The sequence below is a fragment of the Desarmillaria tabescens genome (genome assembly GCF_030435595.1).
Source record: "Desarmillaria tabescens strain CCBAS 213 chromosome Unknown EV420scaffold_13, whole genome shotgun sequence".
NCBI classification, from domain to species: domain Eukaryota; kingdom Fungi; phylum Basidiomycota; class Agaricomycetes; order Agaricales; family Physalacriaceae; genus Desarmillaria; species Desarmillaria tabescens.
This window is the reverse complement of record NW_026848312.1, coordinates 1,061,976-1,082,753: the sequence shown is the minus strand read 5'-3', so window position 1 is coordinate 1,082,753 and position 20,778 is coordinate 1,061,976. Positions and strand designations below refer to the sequence as shown.

General features: G+C 47.5%; 7 protein-coding genes and 1 non-coding gene across 8 annotated transcripts; 4 read left to right on the top strand and 4 right to left on the bottom strand.

Annotated features, from left to right (window-relative positions):
* Positions 1-2,872: 2,872 nt before the first annotated feature.
* Positions 2,873-3,627, bottom strand: EV420DRAFT_1763173 (uncharacterized protein; the record flags this gene model as incomplete). The annotated part of the gene is made up of 3 exons (XM_060480731.1): positions 2,873-3,097; positions 3,146-3,264; positions 3,354-3,627. 3 exons carry the CDS (start codon positions 3,625-3,627, stop codon positions 2,873-2,875), a joined length of 618 nt encoding a protein of 205 aa, XP_060332411.1.
* Positions 3,628-4,951: 1,324 nt separating this feature from the next.
* Positions 4,952-6,151, top strand: EV420DRAFT_1536048 (uncharacterized protein). Its single transcript, XM_060472852.1, has one exon. The coding sequence runs from the start codon at positions 5,185-5,187 to the stop codon at positions 6,100-6,102; it is 918 nt and encodes a 305-aa protein (XP_060332410.1). The 5' UTR covers positions 4,952-5,184; the 3' UTR covers positions 6,103-6,151.
* Positions 6,152-6,348: 197 nt separating this feature from the next.
* On the bottom strand, positions 6,349-7,072 carry EV420DRAFT_258104 (uncharacterized protein). Its single transcript, XM_060481453.1, has 2 exons — positions 7,025-7,072; positions 6,349-6,973 (listed from the first exon to the last, which is right to left on the bottom strand). The coding sequence occupies exon 2, from the start codon at positions 6,900-6,902 to the stop codon at positions 6,396-6,398; it is 507 nt and encodes a 168-aa protein (XP_060332409.1). The 5' UTR covers positions 6,903-6,973; positions 7,025-7,072; the 3' UTR covers positions 6,349-6,395.
* On the bottom strand, positions 6,960-8,133 carry EV420DRAFT_258132 (uncharacterized protein). Its single transcript, XM_060481454.1, has 8 exons — positions 7,999-8,133; positions 7,816-7,874; positions 7,525-7,764; positions 7,437-7,478; positions 7,305-7,385; positions 7,206-7,250; positions 7,025-7,148; positions 6,960-6,973 (listed from the first exon to the last, which is right to left on the bottom strand). The coding sequence occupies exons 2-7, from the start codon at positions 7,836-7,838 to the stop codon at positions 7,046-7,048; spliced, it is 534 nt and encodes a 177-aa protein (XP_060332408.1). The 5' UTR covers positions 7,839-7,874; positions 7,999-8,133; the 3' UTR covers positions 6,960-6,973; positions 7,025-7,045.
* A 500-nt stretch (positions 8,134-8,633) lies between these two features.
* On the top strand, positions 8,634-8,717 carry EV420DRAFT_t134. Its single transcript has one exon. It is a non-coding gene; the product is annotated as a tRNA-Asn (tRNA).
* Positions 8,718-12,902: 4,185 nt separating this feature from the next.
* On the top strand, positions 12,903-14,676 carry EV420DRAFT_258045 (uncharacterized protein). The gene is made up of 9 exons (XM_060481451.1): positions 12,903-13,195; positions 13,252-13,320; positions 13,376-13,394; positions 13,452-13,726; positions 13,778-13,880; positions 13,938-14,131; positions 14,183-14,221; positions 14,279-14,431; positions 14,482-14,676. The coding sequence occupies exons 1-9, from the start codon at positions 13,016-13,018 to the stop codon at positions 14,515-14,517; spliced, it is 1,068 nt and encodes a 355-aa protein (XP_060332407.1). The 5' UTR covers positions 12,903-13,015; the 3' UTR covers positions 14,518-14,676.
* An 811-nt stretch (positions 14,677-15,487) lies between these two features.
* On the top strand, positions 15,488-16,714 carry EV420DRAFT_258013 (uncharacterized protein). Its single transcript, XM_060481450.1, has 2 exons — positions 15,488-15,525; positions 15,580-16,714. Exon 2 carries the CDS (start codon positions 15,702-15,704, stop codon positions 16,527-16,529), a length of 828 nt encoding a protein of 275 aa, XP_060332406.1. The 5' UTR covers positions 15,488-15,525; positions 15,580-15,701; the 3' UTR covers positions 16,530-16,714.
* A 2,268-nt stretch (positions 16,715-18,982) lies between these two features.
* EV420DRAFT_1536030 (uncharacterized protein) lies at positions 18,983-20,768 on the bottom strand (the record flags this gene model as incomplete). The annotated part of the gene is made up of 11 exons (XM_060472851.1): positions 20,599-20,768; positions 20,453-20,549; positions 20,240-20,321; positions 20,156-20,188; positions 20,014-20,027; positions 19,896-19,963; positions 19,655-19,850; positions 19,486-19,543; positions 19,361-19,428; positions 19,172-19,309; positions 18,983-19,113 (listed from the first exon to the last, which is right to left on the bottom strand). Coding segments are annotated over exons 1-11 (905 nt in total), but the record flags the coding sequence as incomplete, so codon positions are not given.
* Positions 20,769-20,778: the final 10 nt, after the last annotated feature.

Below are 20,778 nucleotides of genomic sequence, written 5' to 3'. Positions count from 1 at the left end.
GATATCACTGAAATATCAAATTGTGAGAATGAATTCCAATCTTTCGATCTAACCTACGGAAGTAACCAAAACCAGGATGCACGCCCGAACCTTTCGAAATGACAATCTGTGAGCAGAGCCTTTTGGCATCGCCTCTATGCAATGAACTTGTCCTCATCGACTTTAGCTACTTCGGATTTTTTAATTCAGAATACGTCCGCAAAACATCGGGAGCAAAATCAGTTGGTCAACCGCCCGGATGCCGCCCGAGTATGTGATTCAGATAGCTTCAAGTCCCTGCGAACAGCGTAATTTAAATGACATCGAGAAGAAGCATCCCTATGTGAGACTGAGTTGATTGGAGCACCACGTCGTAGAGCAAAAAAGAAAAGGCGAAGTTCCGTTGCAGCTAGTGAACGGGCGCTTTGTTCTGCTCAACCGATGATCTCACGACGACCATCAAACCACAACGGCGTACTGGGCCATCTTTAAACTCCGGCTGTCACAGAGAGTTGCCGTCGTACCACATGCTCGCCGAGTAAGAAAGCGCCTCCATGAATGCCCTAAGATAAGAAATAAGGTTGACAAGAAAGGCGTTGGACTGGAGCCTACTGGAGCACAAAGATAATGGCTCGCCCGACTGGCTATACCCTTCGGTGATAGAAACCGTCGATACTACCTGATAAAGAATGGATGCACTTAACCACAGAAGACGCCATGAGAACGGTAGTACTTGCGGTGAGAATGGGCCTCAAGAACGTAAAAAGACAGCAATACAGTAACAGGGGACATGTGATCTTTGGTGATCCTTGTATCGAACCAGAAGGGCCATAAAAAAGGAATACTTCATTATTAGAAACTGCACTCATGAAAAATGATATTCGTGTGAAACGACGACATATGAAAAACCAGAAAATGTGTCGGTTAAGGTGTAAGGGTACGGGTACAACAGGTATGAAATTCGTCGATGATACGGTGATCTCCGACTTGGGCCGCATCCCGACCATGTCATCTTCTCTCGCCGTCTTCTCAGCGTGCTACTCTCCTGCTTATTGTTGCCTTCTGTGTTAAGCCGACGATTCTACTGCAGGTCCTATGTCCAAAGAAAGCATCCCTCTTGATTCTTCAGCAAGGATACAATGATGCCATCAGGGATCGATGCATAAACAATGGAAGATCCCGATCGTGGGACGGTTTACTTATACTGTTGGGATTTGGCAATCCGGCATCATGCCGAGTTCGCTTATTAAGGAAGAAGGAAGAGGAAAAGTGTGGAAAGTTCTAGTAAAAGTACATTTAGTATAAAAGTAGGTACTTTAGAGTAGATCCTCATGCGTTTGCAGAGCTCAGCCAAGCGCAATACTATTGGCTTGCTACCGCACACATGACACTGGGAATGAGCTGTTACCCCGTTTTCCGACATATACTTTAATCTGTGATTTTTGGCTTAATTCTAACATGGGGGTATGGTAGAATTACGTGGAAAGGATGGCAAAGATGGTGCATTGGCCCGATCGTCCGATCCATGTCTGCGGTAACTGTCATAATATAGTATGATGTGAGTCTGAATAGTTGGTGGCTTCAGATCTCCTCAAACACCTCAAACGCCACTGGAACGGATCAATTAGTAGCCCTCCTCTTCATCAAGAAATGGAAATCTTGTGTGGAATCTGCCTTCATCATTTCCGTGTTTGTTCCTCAATGTTAGACAGTGGAATTCAAATCTTCTGGACCCAAGGAGGATTGAGGGTGGGAGATCGATTGTTCCGAGCTGTCTTTCTCACAAGGAAAACAATGGTTATTGCTATCCGTGGGTTCGAATGATATTCTCTTGTCAGAATCCTAATGCCGCCTCATCGCACTAAAACTAAAATCATATTTGGTGAACAGGAAAACATGCATATCATTAGTGGAGGACTTCAACCTGACAACAATCCACGACGTTCCGAATCGATAACATCGACCACCGTCATCCAACTATGTCATTGACAGTATCCCTAAACACGTTTGATACCTCTGCCTCCATGTTTGAAGGCCACCGCTCACTGCATCCCAGTTCCGTCGCCTATTTCACGTATTCCTATGTAACTACTAAAAGCAATCTTCTCTCACAACATAGGAGCAATTCACTATCTTGGAACACGAAAACGTACGTCTTCCTCCTTTCGGATGTTTGCCGGCTATGGCGCGCTGTCTTCTAAGACCATCCAAGCCCCTCTGGTAGCCTTTTCATGTCGATCACAGGTTGTCAAAGGATCCAGGGCTTAGCCCTTCTATTGGACCTGTCATCAAATGGACAGCTGAATGATATCTGCTGTTCACATTCACCAGGAACAGGGTCGACGCGGATGAACAGGGCCTTGGTCACCTCATGAAAGTTTTTCTTCGCTGACTGTTAGGTACTATCTTCATATGTCGCAGTTTTCAATATCTATGGCATCCCCAAAATTTGTTGCACGGATCCTCGCTCCGCGCATTGACACAGGATAGTTGGATATTTTGGAGGACTTATACTTTACGTTTAGGCGCCGAAACTCCAGAGGGCGACAGTTAACACAACGTACAACCCTGAATGCAGTTTCGCCTCGCTCGTGGCTATTGGTGATGTGGCACGCGATATGTCCAGGACGTTCGTCAGCCGTTCTATATATCGTCCATTTACATAATCGCTGAAAACCAACGCAATGGAATCCCAGACATTTACATCAAGGAAGCGACAGATTAAGGACTTCTAGACTCCGTTCAGCCAAGGATGCGGCAATAACTGAGCAGCGGTTGGACGCATCCTGGGATCCCAAATTAGACATGCTCGCAGGAACTGGCCCAAGCCACGCAAATCCAAATGTTTGGCACCCGAGACCCCCTCGACCGTCGTTTCAATGCTATCCTCATCTCAATCTTTGACTTTCAGGAGTTCCCCTGGGAAAATGTCAGGCATCGTCAAGAATGTAATGAGCTTGAAACGCACATCACGATTGAAGTGATTGTATCCCCAAGGGCATTCACTCAGAAAAGTGGATGGGATTTTACCAATGAGCTCCGTGATCTTTTGAATATGCGTGGCCTGATCGAAATCATCCTGCATAAAGACGTGATAGTCCGCGACCAGCTCAAACGCCTGTTTAACAGTGAAATTTTAATTATCAATGCATGAACGTGAATGCACCATGCGCCCCACTGCCCATACATCGGATGGTGTCGACCACGGGAACCCAACGATAGACTCGGGTGGGCGGAAGACGGCGGGCTGCCAGGGCGCCGTGAGCCGCTTTCCTACAGGTTTGGCTAGGCGAGGGGTAAGAATTCATGAAACGGTGGGAATAAGGATGAAAAAATGCCTTCGCCGAAGTCAATAAGCTTGATGTTCAGATTACTCAAATCAGGAAGCAGGCCCATGTCCGGGAGCGGCTGCGATTTGACACAAATTATGGGCTCAGGAACGAGCTGGGGAAGACTGAGAGATTCATAGGTTTCGGTGGGATGGGTTTTGATACATGTCTGTATATCCTTAACGAGGGATTCTCTGTTGTGGCTTCGAGGCAGGACCGCCATAACATTGTTCGTTTTGATGTCTGGAAAAGATATTCGTAACCAATCACAAACGAGAATTAGCAAGAAACGCACCATTATGGACATAGCTACAGTCATGGAGAAGCTGGAGTGCCGCAAGTGTCTGCCTAATTATGCGCTTTGTCACCGGAAGAGAGAAAACCTTATTTGGTTATCTGATTCTGAGACCGAGTACAGAGGATCCTAGGACTTCAGTCGAAAAAGAGGTGTGGAGCCTGATTCGGCTTTGCGTGTTGAATATTTGGTGGAGATGCAGCACATAGGGATATCCGGGATGATGACAAGAATTCTGAAGCGCTTGGAGGATTTTCGACTCATGAGAGGTTTGGCGAGAGATATTATTTGTAGCAGGACCTTGGCAGCAACAAAACGCGTCAAAGATTTATGGTTTTCCCTATAGTGATCGTATCCAGTGGGAGCCGATGATTCTTAGGCAACGACGTACTCACAAAGCTACACAGCAGTTGGCAGATGCGGAAGATCGCACCTTGCACACGACTCGGGAATTCGGCGACAGAGAACATTGTAAGAATTGGCCAAGAGCCACAGGATGATAACCAAATCCAAAGAGTGATTCTACAGAAAGTCGTTCCTCAGAGAATATGGAAAGCTGTTTGAACGAGAACATTGGATTAATTACCGAGAAGTAATCCTTTAAGTGAGAACAAACAGGACTTGTATTTACCTGCAAATAAGTTGTTGTGTAGAGTATAGCCCTCCGCCGTATGTATATACGTATGATCTTCCTATCAGCGACTGGTCTTGAGGATGACAGCTCGCTGAGCGCTCGCGGCTCGTGCCGTTGAGAAATCAGCCTAAACCCGGCCCTAAAGAAGGATTTAGGCTCCGAAACATGCCGCATAGAGCCGGGAATGGCGCATCGAACCAAAAGACTTGCGGAGATCTAATATTCTCCTCGCTCTAGGAAAAGACCTACTTGTCCTCGCCAACGTTGAATGCTAGTACCGGTGATTAGAGCCGATCATTTCTTCCTCCGTTGTGTCACCGTGTAACGTGTAACCCATGTCCAACCCTAGGGTTAAAAAGTGAAACCCGGAAAGCGCTTGAGTCTGGAACACGCCCCTTTCGCAGTATCCTCCTGATTCTGTACCACTACCACCACCCTATCCCGACATAACTGCATCTCGCACCAGAATGTCAACGTCTCTAGAACCAGAGCACCCTATCGTCACCTACCTCTGTATCCAGGAACGCCTCGGAAAACTAACAAGACAGCACAGAAGTCTACAGGTGGAGCGCGATACTCCTGTTACAGAAGCTCTAAACAATGTCGTCTCCTATCCATTTATTTCTTTCAATCTGAAACCCTACTTGAGCAAATACTTGTTTATGGGTCCAAACGAGACGTCCTTTGGCAGTCTTGATTCCCCAAACATCGAGGCCATCCACTCCCGGAGTCAGCCTTCCTCTTTCGGAAAGGGCGACCAGACAATTACAGACCCGACGTATCGTGATGGTCGCGAGGTCCGCGGGGAAGATCTCAAGTGGTCCAGCCCTGGCCAATGGACCCACTACAAAGATACGTTTTACCACCTCACTTCAGATCTGCAGAATATCCTCGAAAAAACTCTGTTTGTCCGAAAAACTGTCGAGGTCAAGCTGCACAAGCTGGCGATGTACAACAAGGGTGGGCACTTTGACTGGCACCGTGACTCGACGCACGGGGAGAACCATCATGCTACCGTCCTCGTCGCTTTGAACACGTCTTGGGAGGGCGGCTCGCTTCTCCTACGCCACAATGGACAAGAGATGACGGTCGACATGCACCCCAAGGTCACTTCCATTACAGATCAAGAGACTTCCGAATCCAGCAATACGTCCGGATCTGAAGACGAACCCGACACTGAGATTAGTCTCAGAGCAGCGGCTTTCTACACCGATGTTGAGCATAAAGTCGAGCCAGTAACGGATGGGGTGCGATTGATACTCCAGTACGACGTCTTCGTCTCTCCTGAGAAAAGTGACGAAGACGACGACTTCGACAACTCCTTTTCGAATCTTGACAACGTTAGCGGTAAATCGCGTCTGGGCTATGACGAAAAGCCTTATGACAACGAAATTCAAGTCCCATCTGGCTTCTCAAACGAGACTTCCCTCTCGAACCTTGTCGACGCCATCCAGGAGATTCTCGTTAGCGGGACAGAAGAAGTAGGCATTCCGCTCCGCTACCTCTATCGCCAAGCAAGCATTCGGAAGGAATATCTCAAAGGTGTCGACGCCATCATCTACGCGAAGCTCAGCCAGATATTTAATGTCTCCCTCGTTCCGGTGATCCTCGAGGAGAGTTCTCTGGAAGGTGAATGGACGGGGGAGGAAATGGCGGCCTACAAGGTTTTGGATGATGAGGAGAAAGCTGGGCGCTCCAGCAAGAAGGCAAAAACCTCCACCGAGTTTCATTTGAACAACGTTTCAGATATCTTGGAGATTAGCAGCACTGAATATATCGAGCACACGGGTAATGAGGCGCAGGAGGCTGATTGCAGATACTTTGGAGGAGGGATGTTCCTTCGCGCGAAGAGTCCGCAGGTTTAGGCGTTCCGCGACCTTGTTTACATATTTTTCTGACAGATTCGATTCAAAGACATGATGTATTAGTACTTGAAATGTAGTCTTTCGATTCTCCTCTACCTTACGCTTGTGTAAGTTTTACAGCATACGCGAGAACATCGCGCTCCATGATACAAGATTGCACCCTGCCTCGCCGATAGATGACACTCTGAATTCTTTAAACTCACCAGCGCAAAACCTGAATGCAAGTACCGCGTAAATGAAGGAAATCTCCCATTCAGTCTACTATAATACAAAAATTTAATTCTATGAATCCGTCACGCCAATCCACTACTAGAACCCGACACATACGAAGGCGGAGGCTCGTCCGTATACCCGAGAGCCCACGCCGACCCCTGCTGCTCCGTCAAATACCTAATCTGTCTCTCCAAACTCAAAATCAGCCGCCTCTGGCGCTCATTCTCTTCCATCAATCGGCCTTCAACATTGTTCTGCTGCAAAGTCGCAACCTGCGCTCGTAGTCCCTCTGCTCGGTCACGTAGTAACGCTTGTCGTATTGTCAGCGCTTTACCGGGAGACCTTGATGAGGTTGTTGTGGACTGCACTATTGCCGGTGTCAGTGTAGATGCGGTCGTATATGGGCGTGGTGTGGTGGTGTAGTAATCTCCCTCTCCTGAGGACGGGATGCCGTCTCTGTTCCTTCGATATATCCAAATGCTGACGCCCGCGGTGATCGCAACTAGTCCGAGAGCCCCACATACGCTTCCAGCAATGACAGCGGTATTGTTAGATGCAATAGCCGATGGTGAGGATCTGTTCGACATCAAATACTTGTTTCTGGGATAAAATGAAAAGCACTTGCGATGGTGTTAAAGTGGCGCTTGGGACTGGTACGCTGAAAATAATGATAAGACTCTTGTTCTATTTTGCGGACAAGAATACTTACATGCTTCTTGTGGTAGGAATTCTAAGTGTCGTAGATGGAACAGATGTCGTCGTCGATGTTCTGGAGATCGTTAGGACCCCGATGAAACATAAATCTGATTGCGACCAACGTTTGGGGGTTTGATCTGCAAGAACGAATACATCAGCTCTGGGTTCCGCAGCTTTCAGGGAAAGATCTTCACACTTGTACGGCTTTAGCAGCGGCGAAATTCAGAGTAAGGACATCTCTGGAACGGTATCTGGGTTTCAGGATAACTGCCGAGTCCAAAGTGAGCACTTACTGAGCAGTTGGCGCTGGTGAGTCAGGGGCTTGAACGCTGATTATATCGCTAGTACCGAGGATATCGCTTGACGAGTTCGTCCTGTCGAAAGAGTCAAGGAAGGCAAAACACAAAACGGTCTTCAAAACGAACGTTTGGAGTGCTTGGATTTTCATCGCTTCAGCAATGTACGATCTTTGAGTTGTTAGATCTCATATAAGAATCATACTAGTCTACGCACCCTTCGGTGAAAAACTGCACGAAAAAAGTCCCCTTAGTCTCCTCGATACCTCCAAATTGACACCAATATGGGATAGTCGTCGTTGAAGGAAGCACGTCAGGTCGTCTCAATCGGAAGGCAAAACCAACTGTGGTGCTATCGTCTGCGTCCCTCGTCCATGTCACGCTGGCAGAGGCGTTAGCCACTGCGGTGCCATTGAACTGAAATTGCCATGATGCTGCATGAGGTACGAAAAGGATGCTTCAGGTGCTTGATTCAGAGATGATTAGAAGAATGAGAAATGGAGCTCACAAGAGTAATAGAACGGCCAGCATTGATAGTAAAGAGAGGAAGTCTAGGGTACAGCAACGCTGCCCACAACGCCGATAGATATCAATCGTGATGAGCGACGATCATTTCGCAACTTTTGCCCAAACTTACGCTGAAGAGGCGGGGATCAGATACAGATTGATATGAGGAATTGAAACGGCGTACAGAAAGAAGATATCCATCTTTAGACAACACATATCTGCACTGCCATGAAAAACTGTGCAAGCGTATCCCTCTAACGTTTCTTCATCTATAACCGAGTTTCTTCCCCAGAATCGCCTAGCAGACCCTTAAGTGCCTGAGGCTGTTTCTTCGTTAGCGTTGAGGCTGTGCTACGTGGGCCGCTCCTGTCATCGGAGAGACAGATCCCGGGAGATACGACCGAAATTTTGGTGGATATATAATTTCAGGATCGAAGGAGATGGTTACCAAGACCGGTGACACCTTCGTTGATAAGTCTTTTGGACGATCATCAGCCCAAAGGATATTCGACGTCACTCCGGCCGGTAGACAAGTATTTCAGACTAAGTCTAGTGAAGTCGAAGACGAGTATTAAGGACGTGCTAAGGGAAGCAAGAGAAGTTGCGCTCAGGCTTGTGGCGGATCACGAATTCGCGGGAACAGCCGCTGCGGCGCCAGAATCTTTACCGGCGGCCCTTTCGGTCTTTGCTCCGACTCTCAAGACTTTGCTCGCTCAAGATCATTATGACCGAATGAATTTCTAACGTTTTTTTTTTTTTGGGAAGTGTAAGTCTGCAGGTGACTGTGCTGAGCTCATATAAAAGGCAATAGCTGCTATATGCCCCATGGCTGAGTTGGTTACAGCGTCCGACTGTTATTGCAGCAACATCGGAAGGTCGAGAGTTCGAGCCTCTCTGGGGCAGTGTACCGGACAAGCAGGCATTGCTGAGTATTTTGTTTCTTATCCCCTCTGGTGTTACAGCGCTTCCGGAAAACCTTGAGAATCGATCGCGTTTATTTTTTTTGTGTTACTCAATTAAGAAAGACCCTTTCTTGCCTTCTTTCCACAACGAGTCCGCTTTTCTCTGTTCCTTTATGCTCATATTATGCCCTCTGCATGTGAAGAGATAGACCAGGACATCCGAGAAATATCTCAGGACCCAAAATGTGAGTTGCTGGTCCATAATCAAGGCTTAAATGACAAGAATGTCCATCAGGTTCCAAATGGTTTGCTTATGCACCAAAAAGAGAGAAATCCCAAAGTGGCAAGAAGGTTGGGTCCAGCACGACTACTGCACCAAGTGCCGTATTCAAGAAAAATGTTGTTCCACCTATACAGGCTGGCTTGGGAAACAGCAAGGCTCTTGACAATGAGCTCCTTTGCCCAACCAAGTTTCCAAAGATGCAGAGCACACTCTTTGAGGTCGGAACTGATGTATCGGTAGGGCATGGGCAAGATATAATACAGAAAGCAGCTGTAATCGTGGTGGGAGCTACGAAGTGTATATTTCCTATTTGATTAATGCATTAAAAAAAATGCGATCGATTCTCAAGGTTTTCCAGAAGCGCCGTAAATAGTGTAAGTCGCATTTGGATTTTACACTGTACAGCTTATCCGGCAAGAGCCGGCCACGGTCGCCTGAGAGCAATGAATATCATGTTCTTTACACCTCTGAGACTCAGCATAAGCAGCCATGCCGGATCCCTCAATCGATGGTGAAAAGTCGGTCCTTAGCATTGCGATTGCATCAGTCCTTAGTCTCTCGTAGACAGACGGACGATACATACCTATTGAGGGTGGGCGGACGGTATGTATGAGTCTGTTGTTTATCTGGGGGGTCTTGTTATCACCGTCGGTCTGGTTACGTAATTGAATCACGTGCACTACCAACACTTTAATTTACAACCTCGTTCTGGCGTGTTTCTTGCGTGTTTCTACATCCCCCCGTGCAGAACCTGCGCGTTTTTGCACACAAATGGAATTTTATGGTCCTATCTTCGCCGTTGAGAATACGAGTAATGGGTTGCTCTTGAAATGGCCGAAGACCATCCTTCCAGCTCAGTATTCGCTTTGCGACAACATCCCTGACAGTTTAAATACTTTCAGGGTCATTTCATGAGAGATTTCTGATCATAACGATATCAGATAATGATAGGAGCAAAGGAAAACGCGCCGAAACACGAACGGACACGGTGGTACTGGTTCAAGGAGTGATGGGAAAGTCCTTCTACATATGGAAGCTGACGTAACGGATTCGACGGTGATAACAAGGGGGGCGCGATTAAAACAAGACTAATCAGTCCTGTTCCTAGACAGGGACAAGAAGGTCAGCAAATAGCTTTCAACTCATAAAATACAGAGCAACTCATTTATGTGACATCGTATCGTGTGAGTCCGTACATATTGCAAACTTGTTGCAAACGCGAAGGAGGTGAGGACGCGTCTGTGGCGTGAGAACTACTATTGAGCTCGTGATGACAACCTTTCCATTTTAGTAAAGACCTTCTGTTTCCGACCACCATGACGTTCTTGAAAATATTGAAGGCTGCTCATTTCTCAGCCTCAAGAGAGACTTCCGTATTCATTTCCTCATTATTTACAACCTCAGAATGCGTAGGTAAAGCATATCATGAAATGGCGTCAGATAGTAATGATCTATCACACAGCCCGACCCGCTATCCAGAAATACTTTTCAGATGTCTTAGCGAGAATGGCTTGCTACTGGCCTTGTCTCATGAAATACGCATCATCTAGTCGAATGCGAATGATGGAACCAGAATACCTCTTCGTAGGTTCCCCCCTTTCGCTGTTCGTGCTTTTCATTAACCTTTTCCTCCCATCCCAGAAACCCTACCTCCATCTGAACGGGATATGTGAAAGCTAATCGCCACCTGCGTGGACATCCATCGGATCTGTGAAGGCTGTACCGCGGGTACGCTCTGTACTTCTTCCCTCAAAAGAAGACATCAATAATATATCCATGTCTATAGGCCTAGTACGTATCTCTGTCGTACAGATCCTTCTGAGACTTCCTACCCAAAAAACAGATGACGATTCCCTCATTTCTCGAGCAAGTACTGTGGACTACGTTTTGTACTCCGAAAATAACCAGGTATACGCTCGTCTGCCTCTTCAAACATTCTCTTTGACGGAAGAGCCCAGCTTCATCGCTCAGAACATCAAAAAAGAACAAGGTTGAGGGATGATGTGGTCCCACGGAATATATTCGTCTCGAGAAGGACTCAGGGCTAACCAATTCTAGATTCATGATCACGAATTCCGTTCCTTTGATCAACTCGCATCAGCCCGGTCTCGTTCGCCCTCCCTCTTGCATCTCGTGACTGCTGCGCCCCCCATGGACTTCTAGAGCAATGAAGCCACCATCCGACATCATACCCCCTTGTTAACCTCCAGACGTAGCGCAACCCCGTTGTTGAAGCTGTCTAAACCGATTCGTCCTCTGTCCAAGCGAAAGTTGCCCGGCGGTTCCTGACGTCGAGCGCCGCCGCACTTTGAACGACGTTTTAGAAAGATCAGCTGCCCCCCTTATTCTTGTCCATTACATCGTCTTGAGAAGGACAACATTCGGCCGTGGGTCGCATATCAGGCCTGCCGATATGCCCTGCACACGCTGAGCGGCGATGAAAACATCAGCTTGATAGATATCGCGACGGCACGAAAATTTTCTCGGCGACCTGGTCAGCTGGGAGGAAGCAAAGGTACTCTTATTCTTTCCCAGCCTTGCCTTCGGTGACGGATTTGCAGACTGTTACGTCCAGAAGACCTAGCAGGGAACTTCGATGCTTTCCTGGAGCCTTCACCGATGATTCTCCTTTGAGCTTTACTCGTGAAGGCGCTATTTTTACTCGTAGGATGATATTCCCACCGACGGCGGTTGTGGAGGCGGTGAGCCATGCGGAGAATCCTTGTCCTAGAATTGACGGTATGCGAAAACGATATACTCATTGGTCAAACGAGAGCGAAGCATGGGCCAGAGGAGCGTCCACTGTGCACTGGCTTTTCTCTCATCATGTGCAGTCCTCAAATGCTCCCAGCGCTTCGTATCCTGCTATGACGCTTTCATTATGTTCCGTAACTTCGGCTGTCGCTTAAAACTTCATTTTCCTGTGACGACACCAGCATTCCAAATTCTAACTTTGTTGAACTCAGGCCCTCCACTTCTTGGGCCTCGGCAAAGTGGCTTTCGTCATCGTTAAACGGCACAGTATCGCTTGGGTTCGAGCGTAATAGTTGCCTTATCATCGGGAATCATTCCTACTCCACAAGGGCGTTGACTCTCCGCGCCAAGGCCAGGCCTCAGTGCCGTTTGAAATTGGCGCCCGGAAAGTGACCGACGCGCTCACAGTCATCATCAGCACATGCCCTCCTCAGACTACCCGCTCTTTACCTCACTACCGCCGTCCATACCGATTTGCACAGTCGACAAGAGCCATACTCATAATGCACTGCTGGTTATCAAAATGAACGGTAAACTTGACGGACCATTACCGAGCATCCGTTAATTCACCGACTTTCCGATTTTTTTCACTTCGAGCACATGTGTATGCATGTGGCATGACTGAATGAGAGGGACGAAGTAGCTTGGGACTGCGGTACCGGGTCGTCTTAGCGATGCGCATTTGGAAGTCGAAGCCTTCGAGCGAGGGGGTGGCGGATCGGGTGCCTGGCGTCGAAGCATTATTCCTCGATACTCCTTAACCCCATTTCAGCTCCCTCCGCTTACGGGCTCTTCCTCGAAATGGTTTCTCTCTCGGCCGGTAGTCGAACATCCACCGGAACTCAATTTTTAATAATTGAAAACCGTAACACGAAGCTCGCTTCCCTATACGAGAATGCCTTCTTTCATGGCTCAACAACACGTAACCGGAACCTAACGCGAACGTGTGGGAACAGGAAGAACGGTTTTATCCTTACGGAGTGGTTTTTTTATAGTTTTTCATCCTTCATGCAGTGCCGTGCTCTCGTCCTCTGATGGTCACATTTTCACATTTTAGGCGCGGACCACGATGATCTCATCGGGTCTCCAGCTCAGGGCACGTCTCGAAACACGAGGATTTCTCCTTCGGCCAAGAATTTCAGGCCCTGGACTATGAAATGCATGAACCGAGTTGGTATTTTTATGGTAGCCACTGCGCGGGTCGGAGGAGAATCCTTTAAATTCGAGTGTTCGCTGACGATAGAGCTCATTGAAGCGCACCCATGTTGCTCTCGACCTTCTTTATACTCCCTTCACTCATTTATACCGCCCTTGCTCAGCAGAGCAACGAGAATCCTACCGTTGGCGGTAACCAAGATGACGGCTGGCAGAAATTTCCTGACGTCGTCGATGCCACCGGGTATCCTAAATGGGTTGTCGATGAAGACCTCGGTGCTTACATGGTGCGCCTTTCTCTCTCTCTCTCTCTTCATCCACAGGAAGCTGAATCTCTGCATAGCCTGTATACCAATCTTCGGGTCTGAATGCGACAGAAGTTACGAGGGCAGTCATCGTCCTACACGGCAAGGTGCGCTAGAATCTAATTCGGTCTCCATTTTCTGATCCATTGACGCTGTCAACAGCCCCGGGATTGTTGGTATTGTAAGTCCCGCTCATTACTTCCCGCATTGGCCTGCGGCGCTAACGATTGACCCTTAGATTGGAATGCAATGAACAACGCCCTTTACAATGCCACTTATGATGACCCTACCATTGTGCGCGAGCATATATCAATCATGGGCCCGTGCTTCTTCGACGAAGATGACGTAAACGCGGGTGCGGCTGAAGAGGGTCAGCTGCTTTGGGGAAGGACGACGTGGATCAGTGGGCATTCGAATGTCGGGCCCGACTCTATATCCGGCTACAGCAGCTTCGATGTACTCGACTCCCTCGTTGCGTATTATATGGACAAGAGTGTCTATCCTAATCTAGAGGTGATCATTTTTCTCCATGTTCAACGATTCCTTTCTTACTCTTTGATGAAGGTTGTCGTCGTTGGAGGACACTCAGCTGGTGCCCAGATGGCTCAGCGCTACGCCGCCCTGAGAAGCACAACAGACGACGATGATCGGTTACATTTCTGGATCGGTGAGTTCTATTGATGTTATTCGCGGTGATAGTACCTCATTTCTCACAACGCTTAAGCGAATCCGGGATCTCTCCTCTGGCTAACGTCAGACCGTCCGGTCTCGGTCGAAGATTGCGATGGTGTAGACGACTACAAGTACGGCTTGGAGTCCAACTTCCCTGCATACGCAACTGCGGATGCCCGCAAACTGGGAAGGTCTGGAATCGTTGAGAGGTACAATGGCCGCAACATGAATTACGCCTGGGGACTGGTGAGTGATAAAGATCTTTTTCCCCGACTGGCTGCTTACCTGTCATCCCAGACGGATTACGCCAACGGAGACCACAGATGTCAGGCATCCGTGAGTTCTTCCGAATCATGTCCTGAAAATTTCGACTGACGACGCTATGTCTCGCAGGCTCAAGGAAAGAACCATATCAGGAGAGGAAAGAACTTTGTCAAGATGTTGAAAGCTATGGGCGGTCTCCCTAATCTTACCACCGTCGACTACGCGGAAAACATTGGTCACTCTAACGAGGGAATGATGACAAGTGAGGGCGGGATTGATAAGGTGAGTCCAATTTCCTCTCATGGACGCTCTCGTAACTCAGGGCTGGATAGTTATTCCGATATGTGTCGAACAGCACAACCACCTAACGCGACAACGTAAGGTTCCATTTGGACGGCTATTTTGAATTATTCAGGTTTTTATGGACTCGTATATATCATTTGTCTATTCATTGCTCTCGTCGGTCTATTATAAGCTAGACATCTTTTCATATTCTTGAATGATGACAATTTTAAATCAGATTCAGGTTGCTACGCAGCAGCGTTCGCTCCCGTCGACGAAAAATCTGCTGAGATTTCCCGGATCTGATGCGACGAAATCGCACTGGGTTACCAGATCTAGGCCGCTCGGTACGCCGGCGTTTCATTATTTTCTCCGGCTTTCTATCGAGGTTTCGGTATATTTTGCTACATTTTGTCATCGGATATTGCGACGCCATGTGTATTGGGATCAATGTGTTTATGCTGTTTCCACAGCCTTTGGGCTTCAGGAAACACGTGAAGAGAAGCGGACTCCAAAAGGATGTTGATTGTCGGTCCTTGTTGGCTATGGGACTGGCCGTTGCCAGAGAATATATGCTACCTGCGTCAGACCAGAACATGATGACGGTTCTGAGCCAATCAAGGTTTTTTCACAAGAACAGCTGTTAGAGTGACGGCAGGAGAAAAGAGAATGTGGTTGTATGCCGTGCGTCAATGATACAACAGTGAAAACCTAAGTTCCTCCAGTTTCGACATGGTGATATATTTTTTTATGTGATTAAAAGGAGCCAGGTTCTGGAGCCATAACAATTTCTTGCTTTTGGTATCTACTTTCCCAGAGCTTAAAATGATTGTAGAGGGGTTTATCCATGAGTAAGCTCAGAACTGCGAGTCGGCATATGTTAACTTTCATGATATATTTTATTTTTAATACAAAAGGGCTAAGTCCAAATATCATGGAAGAATAGAAGGCGGTAGGTTGTAATGAAATTTTCGAGGATGGCGGATGGAAAGGTGTCAAATTTCAAATTCACGTCTATAAGCGGATCTCCCCGGCACTTGCCGCCATGTTGGATTGCAACCACCCAAATGCGACTTTGCGACTTTGCTTCATCAGTACGTGCTTTCAAGATAAAATTTTAATGCTTTCAAGTTTAATCATGATAATAGTTACACTTCAACTACAATTCTTCCTCCCAAGTAAGTACCCAACCGTCCGTCGCCTTTTGGGCTTCGGATCAATATAGACCTTCTTTCGTTGCCGGTGGTGCAACGATCCCTTTACCGACGCGATGTCTCAATCAGATATATCTGCCATCACAGAACGAAGAGCAGCTCCCATCGACCGACTTTTCGTTGAAATTCTCACTTACATTTTTCATATGTGTGTTCTTGAACGCGGTTGCCTCTTCCCGCGTCTTGACGTCAATGATCGCAAGATAGGCCCATGGAAGCTTGGGCGTGTATGCTCATTGTGGAGGCAAATCGCCAATAAAACGCCGACTTTGTGGACACGTCTCTCATTTTCCTTTTCCCTCGTTAAGGATCCCGTGTCAAGGTTCAAAGTTGCATTAGAGGGCTCTTCTTGCCTTTCCCTGGACCTGGAGTTATCTCCTGATGATCAGTATCCGATCGATGTGCAGAGAGAGATTTACCAGCTCGCTATTTCTCACTCTTGGCGGTGGGAGCGTTTAACAATTACCCCCAATCACGCAGTTCTTCCCTTCTTATCCGATATCCGTGCGCGTCAGCTTGATAGACTCTCTCACCTTGTAGTCCATTGTCCTGAGTTATGGACACCCCTTCCTATCGACGCGTTCCAGGACGCCCCCGCTCTGCAAACCATTAAGCCCCATCACAACTACGGGGGCGTGCGGTTCGAGCTGCCTTGGAATAACATCGTTGAATTCTATGATTACACGTCTTCGGTGGAATCTGTATCGATGCACCATGTAATCGACATGATTCAGCGATTCCCAAACATAGAGACGTTATATGCGCCAATGATGTGCTCTCCATTCTCCACAGTGGTCAGCATAGCCACTCCGTTCGTTCGAACAAGTTTGCGTGACCTCACAGCGTGTGAGGGTCCCATTCTTCGGAGTCTAGTATTGCCCTAATTAAAGAAAATCTGCCTTGCCCCTGGCGAGGACTCACTGGAGTATTGTCCCGATGACGCGCTTCCAACTCTTCTATGCCTCATTCAGTGCTCGCAATGTTCGCTTACATCGGTCGAGCTCTCCGACGTCATTTTCACTGACGTTCTTTTGGAAATTCTCCATTGTACTCCACACCTCGAAAATCTCAAAATCTACACGGAAGGCTGGGAATCCGATTATAACCGTATATTCAAATCCCTCATTGGTCGATTAGCTCTCTATCCAGTTCCTCAGCGGAGCTTTCTCCCTCTCCTCAGCAATCTTAACAGCACTGTCGCTGACCTGACCACGGAAGAGCCCTGTCGTTTCGTTGATCATGTTTTCTTTGACATGGTTTGTTTGAGATGGAACGTTGGGGTCCTAGCAGCCATCAGGCTGGATGTATCGGAGTCAGGAGAGGACTTGACGTGGGGGTTGACTCAGGAACATATCAACGAGTTTCGCAAGTTCAAAGAAGACGGATTAGATATCAAACTAGGAATTTTGCGTCGCGATGATGCGGCTAGAATCCTATCCTCTATACGAACGAGATATATATAGAAATTGCCTTCTCAGACATTGAATATAGATCGCTGCTACTCCATCCACTATTTTAGGCTTCCTCCTACACCAGCTCGTTCAATTGTCATTCACGACCACCGAAGCCTGCTCACTTTGCCGTGCTGTTGGCACTAGAATATAGGGACTTCGGGTGCGTGTCTCCAACAGCCTTGCTAGACCTGCAAACTTATCGCTGCTTCCTCTTCCAGCGGAAAACGTTGTTATACATGTTTTCTGCCGCTATCCCGACAATTGTAGGACAAACACGAGCCCCCATCCAAGACCTTTTTGTGGAGATCCTCACAGAAATATTCCATCTTTGCGTTTATGGGAGCCAGAGCTGTCATTTCGACGTGTTTGACAACTTGCATGGTCCTTGGGTCCTTCGACAAGTCTCCTCGTCATGGAGATCCGTTGCCAATAATACCCCTTCTTTATGGATGAAATTTACCACATACTCCAATCGTTCTCGGCGTATCGTTACTCGGGAACCGGCATCCATGATTAGCACGGCACTGCAGCGCTCATAAAGCCTTCGTTTGGACCTACAGCTCTCTCCACATGGGCAATATCGCATTGAAGTCACCGAAAGGATTTTCCAGGCCATCATTGCTCATTCACGACGCTGGGGACGACTACAGCTGGAATTGAACCTACTATTCTTCCTATTCTCTCTCAGATCCAGTACATTCCGCTCGACAATCTTACCCATATCAAGATTTATGGCTTTGAACTGGTAAAAGGACACTAAATCGATGTGTTTCAATGTGCTCCCACGTTGCAGACCGTTGACATAGACGGTAGCTTCGAAGGTGCACAGTTCAAATTGCTTTGGGGCAATATTGTCATGTACTTTGATTGTATGACGGGTGGACCCACAGCGGCGATGCACGATCTATTTGAAGTGATTAATCGCTGCACTGTTATTACCAATGCACGGACAGTACATGGCTCCTACCCTTATTCGTCGGCCGAGCCTAGAACCAGCCGTTCTTCGTAACTTGATATCACCACGGCTGGAAGTTATGTGCCTTTCCCCAGAGGGGTGCCCAGACAGTACTTGCCCTAATGATGTGCTTCCTGCTCTGCTGGGCCTCACTGAACGTTCCGAATGTAAGCTCACCTCGTTGACGTTGAATAGTGCTCTTTTCACCGACATCCTATTGGACATCCTCGAACTTAGCCCGGCCATCAATCTCAGTCTATCGATATATTGCTAGCCGTTGTACTATAACTCAATCTTTAAATTGCTCATCGCTCGATTAGCGTCCCATAAGGGCGAGGACTCGCCGGAATTTGATTTCCTTCCTCTCCTCGGTGATATCAGCATGCACGTCCGTGACATCAGAATGGAAGAAAGGCCATGTCGATTTATTGACCATTCTTTCTTTGGCATGGTGTCTTTGAGGTGGAAGAGCATATCCTTGAATGCCGTTCACATGACTATATCGGGGCCAGGGGACGGCCTTAGCTGGAGTTTGACTTCGGAGCACATTCGCCAGCTCCGCGAGTTAGAAAATGATGGTTTGCATATGAAACTTCATGTGCAACGCTGTGTCTCTGGCGTGTATGTTTATACAAAGTTGAACGATTTATTTAATTGACCTAGACGAAACGAGCTGTCACTTGTATCCTTGATAAGGGCGAAGTCGGAGAATGGGCCCTTAGAGCGAACTTGATATTCCGTGGCGCTGTCTTCTTTCTTTCTATCACCTCGTTGCAGGCCATCTATTGGTATGTTGTATTTGAACCTGTGTCCCCTATTCTAGTTTAGATGTGTTAAATTAACACTATCTATGGCCCCCTGAGCTCGAAAAAAAAAACACTTGAAAAGAATGTTCATGCAGAGATACATTAAGCAATGCATATCAAACCATATCCCCTGCTTCGCTTCCCAGTCTTCCGACTCGGAGACTCTTTGGGTACCCATAGGTCTCATCTCATGACGTTCCACCTGCACGAAGACCTCGGTGTTGGTAGTGGTCAATCGAACCACGTCATCCTTCTGCGAGCGAAAAGGTAAGGATATCATCCTCGCGTTAAACAAGTGGAAAGAGGCGTACCTTCCTAGACGTGTCCAAGTTTGTTTTCGATGATACAGAGTACGACCATCCAGAGCGAGCATTTAGGCTGCTCATAAGCGCGTTGGTATAGAGCTTTCCGAGCATGCCAGTGAATATTATGTGGACGCTTGGAGAGGCCTGAAGATCAAGGTTACGAGGTACAAGGCAAAGACGATTACTGCAGCTTACGATGGCAAGAAACTTTATGAGATCCATCATCGCGCAAAGGGACGTGATCAATCCCGTTTGAACAGTAACTGAAGGTGGATGTAATTAACGAGAAGACAAGAATTCTAGCTGAAGGAAAGACATACGCCGGATAATCCTATCCATCAGCTCATCGGACTGCTCGAATCCGGTTTTGTGACCGCGCTGTGGGAACCTTATTAGGAGAACAACCTCTCATCGATATATCGTCGAAGTTACTCACCCTGCAAGGAGAAGAGTTAGCAAGCACCTAGTCGTTGAAGGACAAAATATGACGTACAGATACCATACTAAAGCCCCGGTGATCAAGAAGTCACAAACGCAACTGGATACGAGCCAGATGATCACTGTGACCTTGAATTTTTGAAAATCTGTTACTGCCTCTTGAGCGTTGGCTTCAGCGGCTGTGGCTATACCACCGGCTAGTAAAAGCGTTATAATTAGGCCGAAGAAGATTCGAAGAGGGGCAGAACTCACCAACTGCTAGAGAGCTGTGAAAAATACGCCCAATGTGGACACCCAGGTAGACGTGAGAACCTTAACGCGCCATGCGAAGAAGAGTTGTACTGCGCCAGCCATGATAGCCTAAGATGTCTAGTAAGCACGGCAATGTGAGGGTGAAGAAAGGTGCTAACCGTTAATGCCGAGTCTTCGAGGAGAGGAAGAAATATTATTAGCAGGGACCGCCTGGGGAATCGATGTACACAACTTACTGGCGGCACCAACTGCAAATAATTATAAGTCAGATCATGCAATGCAAAACGAATCGCGACTCACGCCATGTTGAGTGGGTGTAAGATTTCGCGTTTCCTAGGGTACGCGATCAGATACATCCCATAATGTGGCCGCGACGGTGCTTACCAAAGTTTAGTATCAGCGCAATGTACATATCAATCATGTACATAACCGTTCCAGCCACATTGACGAGCAAAAGGACGTAGACCTACTTCTGATGTAAGCCAACGCGCCGCTGAGCACAAGAACACGACTTGCAAATACACGGATCCAGAGATGATCACGGCTGAGAGCCAGGGCCAATATCAGGAAAGGAATCACAAAGGGAAGGGGGAATACATACCGTTGGTACTTGATGAAATACATGTAGTATTGCACGAATATCATGCCCAGCAAGAGTAGATTGAACATCAGGCCCAGTAGCAAAGGTCCCAATCTAAAAAAGCTCTGGTTAGACAAATAAAAGCTGAAGGAGGAAGCCATACGTTGCGGCAGCCGGATTCATGATGGCCAATTGGTTGAAATGGGACTTTTGGTTTCTTGTTTAAATACCGACGCCTTCCAAAGGGACCAGGTTCCATCTGTGCGATATCCTTTGTTATCCAAAACAAGACGCAGAATAATCTCAGACAACCCATCGTCGATGTGAAAAGGAGGAGAATTTC

Coding starts and splice junctions, on each gene's coding strand:
- EV420DRAFT_1536048 (XM_060472852.1), top strand. CDS start 5,185: ATGTACAACAAGGGTGGGCACTTTGACTGGCACCGTGACTCGACGCAC.
- EV420DRAFT_258104 (XM_060481453.1), bottom strand. CDS start 6,902: ATGTCGAACAGATCCTCACCATCGGCTATTGCATCTAACAATACCGCT.
- EV420DRAFT_258132 (XM_060481454.1), bottom strand. CDS start 7,838: ATGCTGGCCGTTCTATTACTCTT. Junction 7,386..7,436: donor AAAATCCAAGCACTCCAAAC/GTTCGTTTTGAA, acceptor CTCTTTCGACAG/GACGAACTCGTCAAGCGATA. Junction 7,149..7,205: donor GCTGCTAAAGCCGTACAAGT/GTGAAGATCTTT, acceptor TCGTTCTTGCAG/ATCAAACCCCCAAACGTTGG.
- EV420DRAFT_258045 (XM_060481451.1), top strand. CDS start 13,016: ATGTTGCTCTCGACCTTCTTTATACTCCCTTCACTCATTTATACCGCC. Junction 14,132..14,182: donor TGAATTACGCCTGGGGACTG/GTGAGTGATAAA, acceptor CTGTCATCCCAG/ACGGATTACGCCAACGGAGA. Junction 14,222..14,278: donor ACCACAGATGTCAGGCATCC/GTGAGTTCTTCC, acceptor TATGTCTCGCAG/GCTCAAGGAAAGAACCATAT.
- EV420DRAFT_258013 (XM_060481450.1), top strand. CDS start 15,702: ATGTCTCAATCAGATATATCTGCCATCACAGAACGAAGAGCAGCTCCC.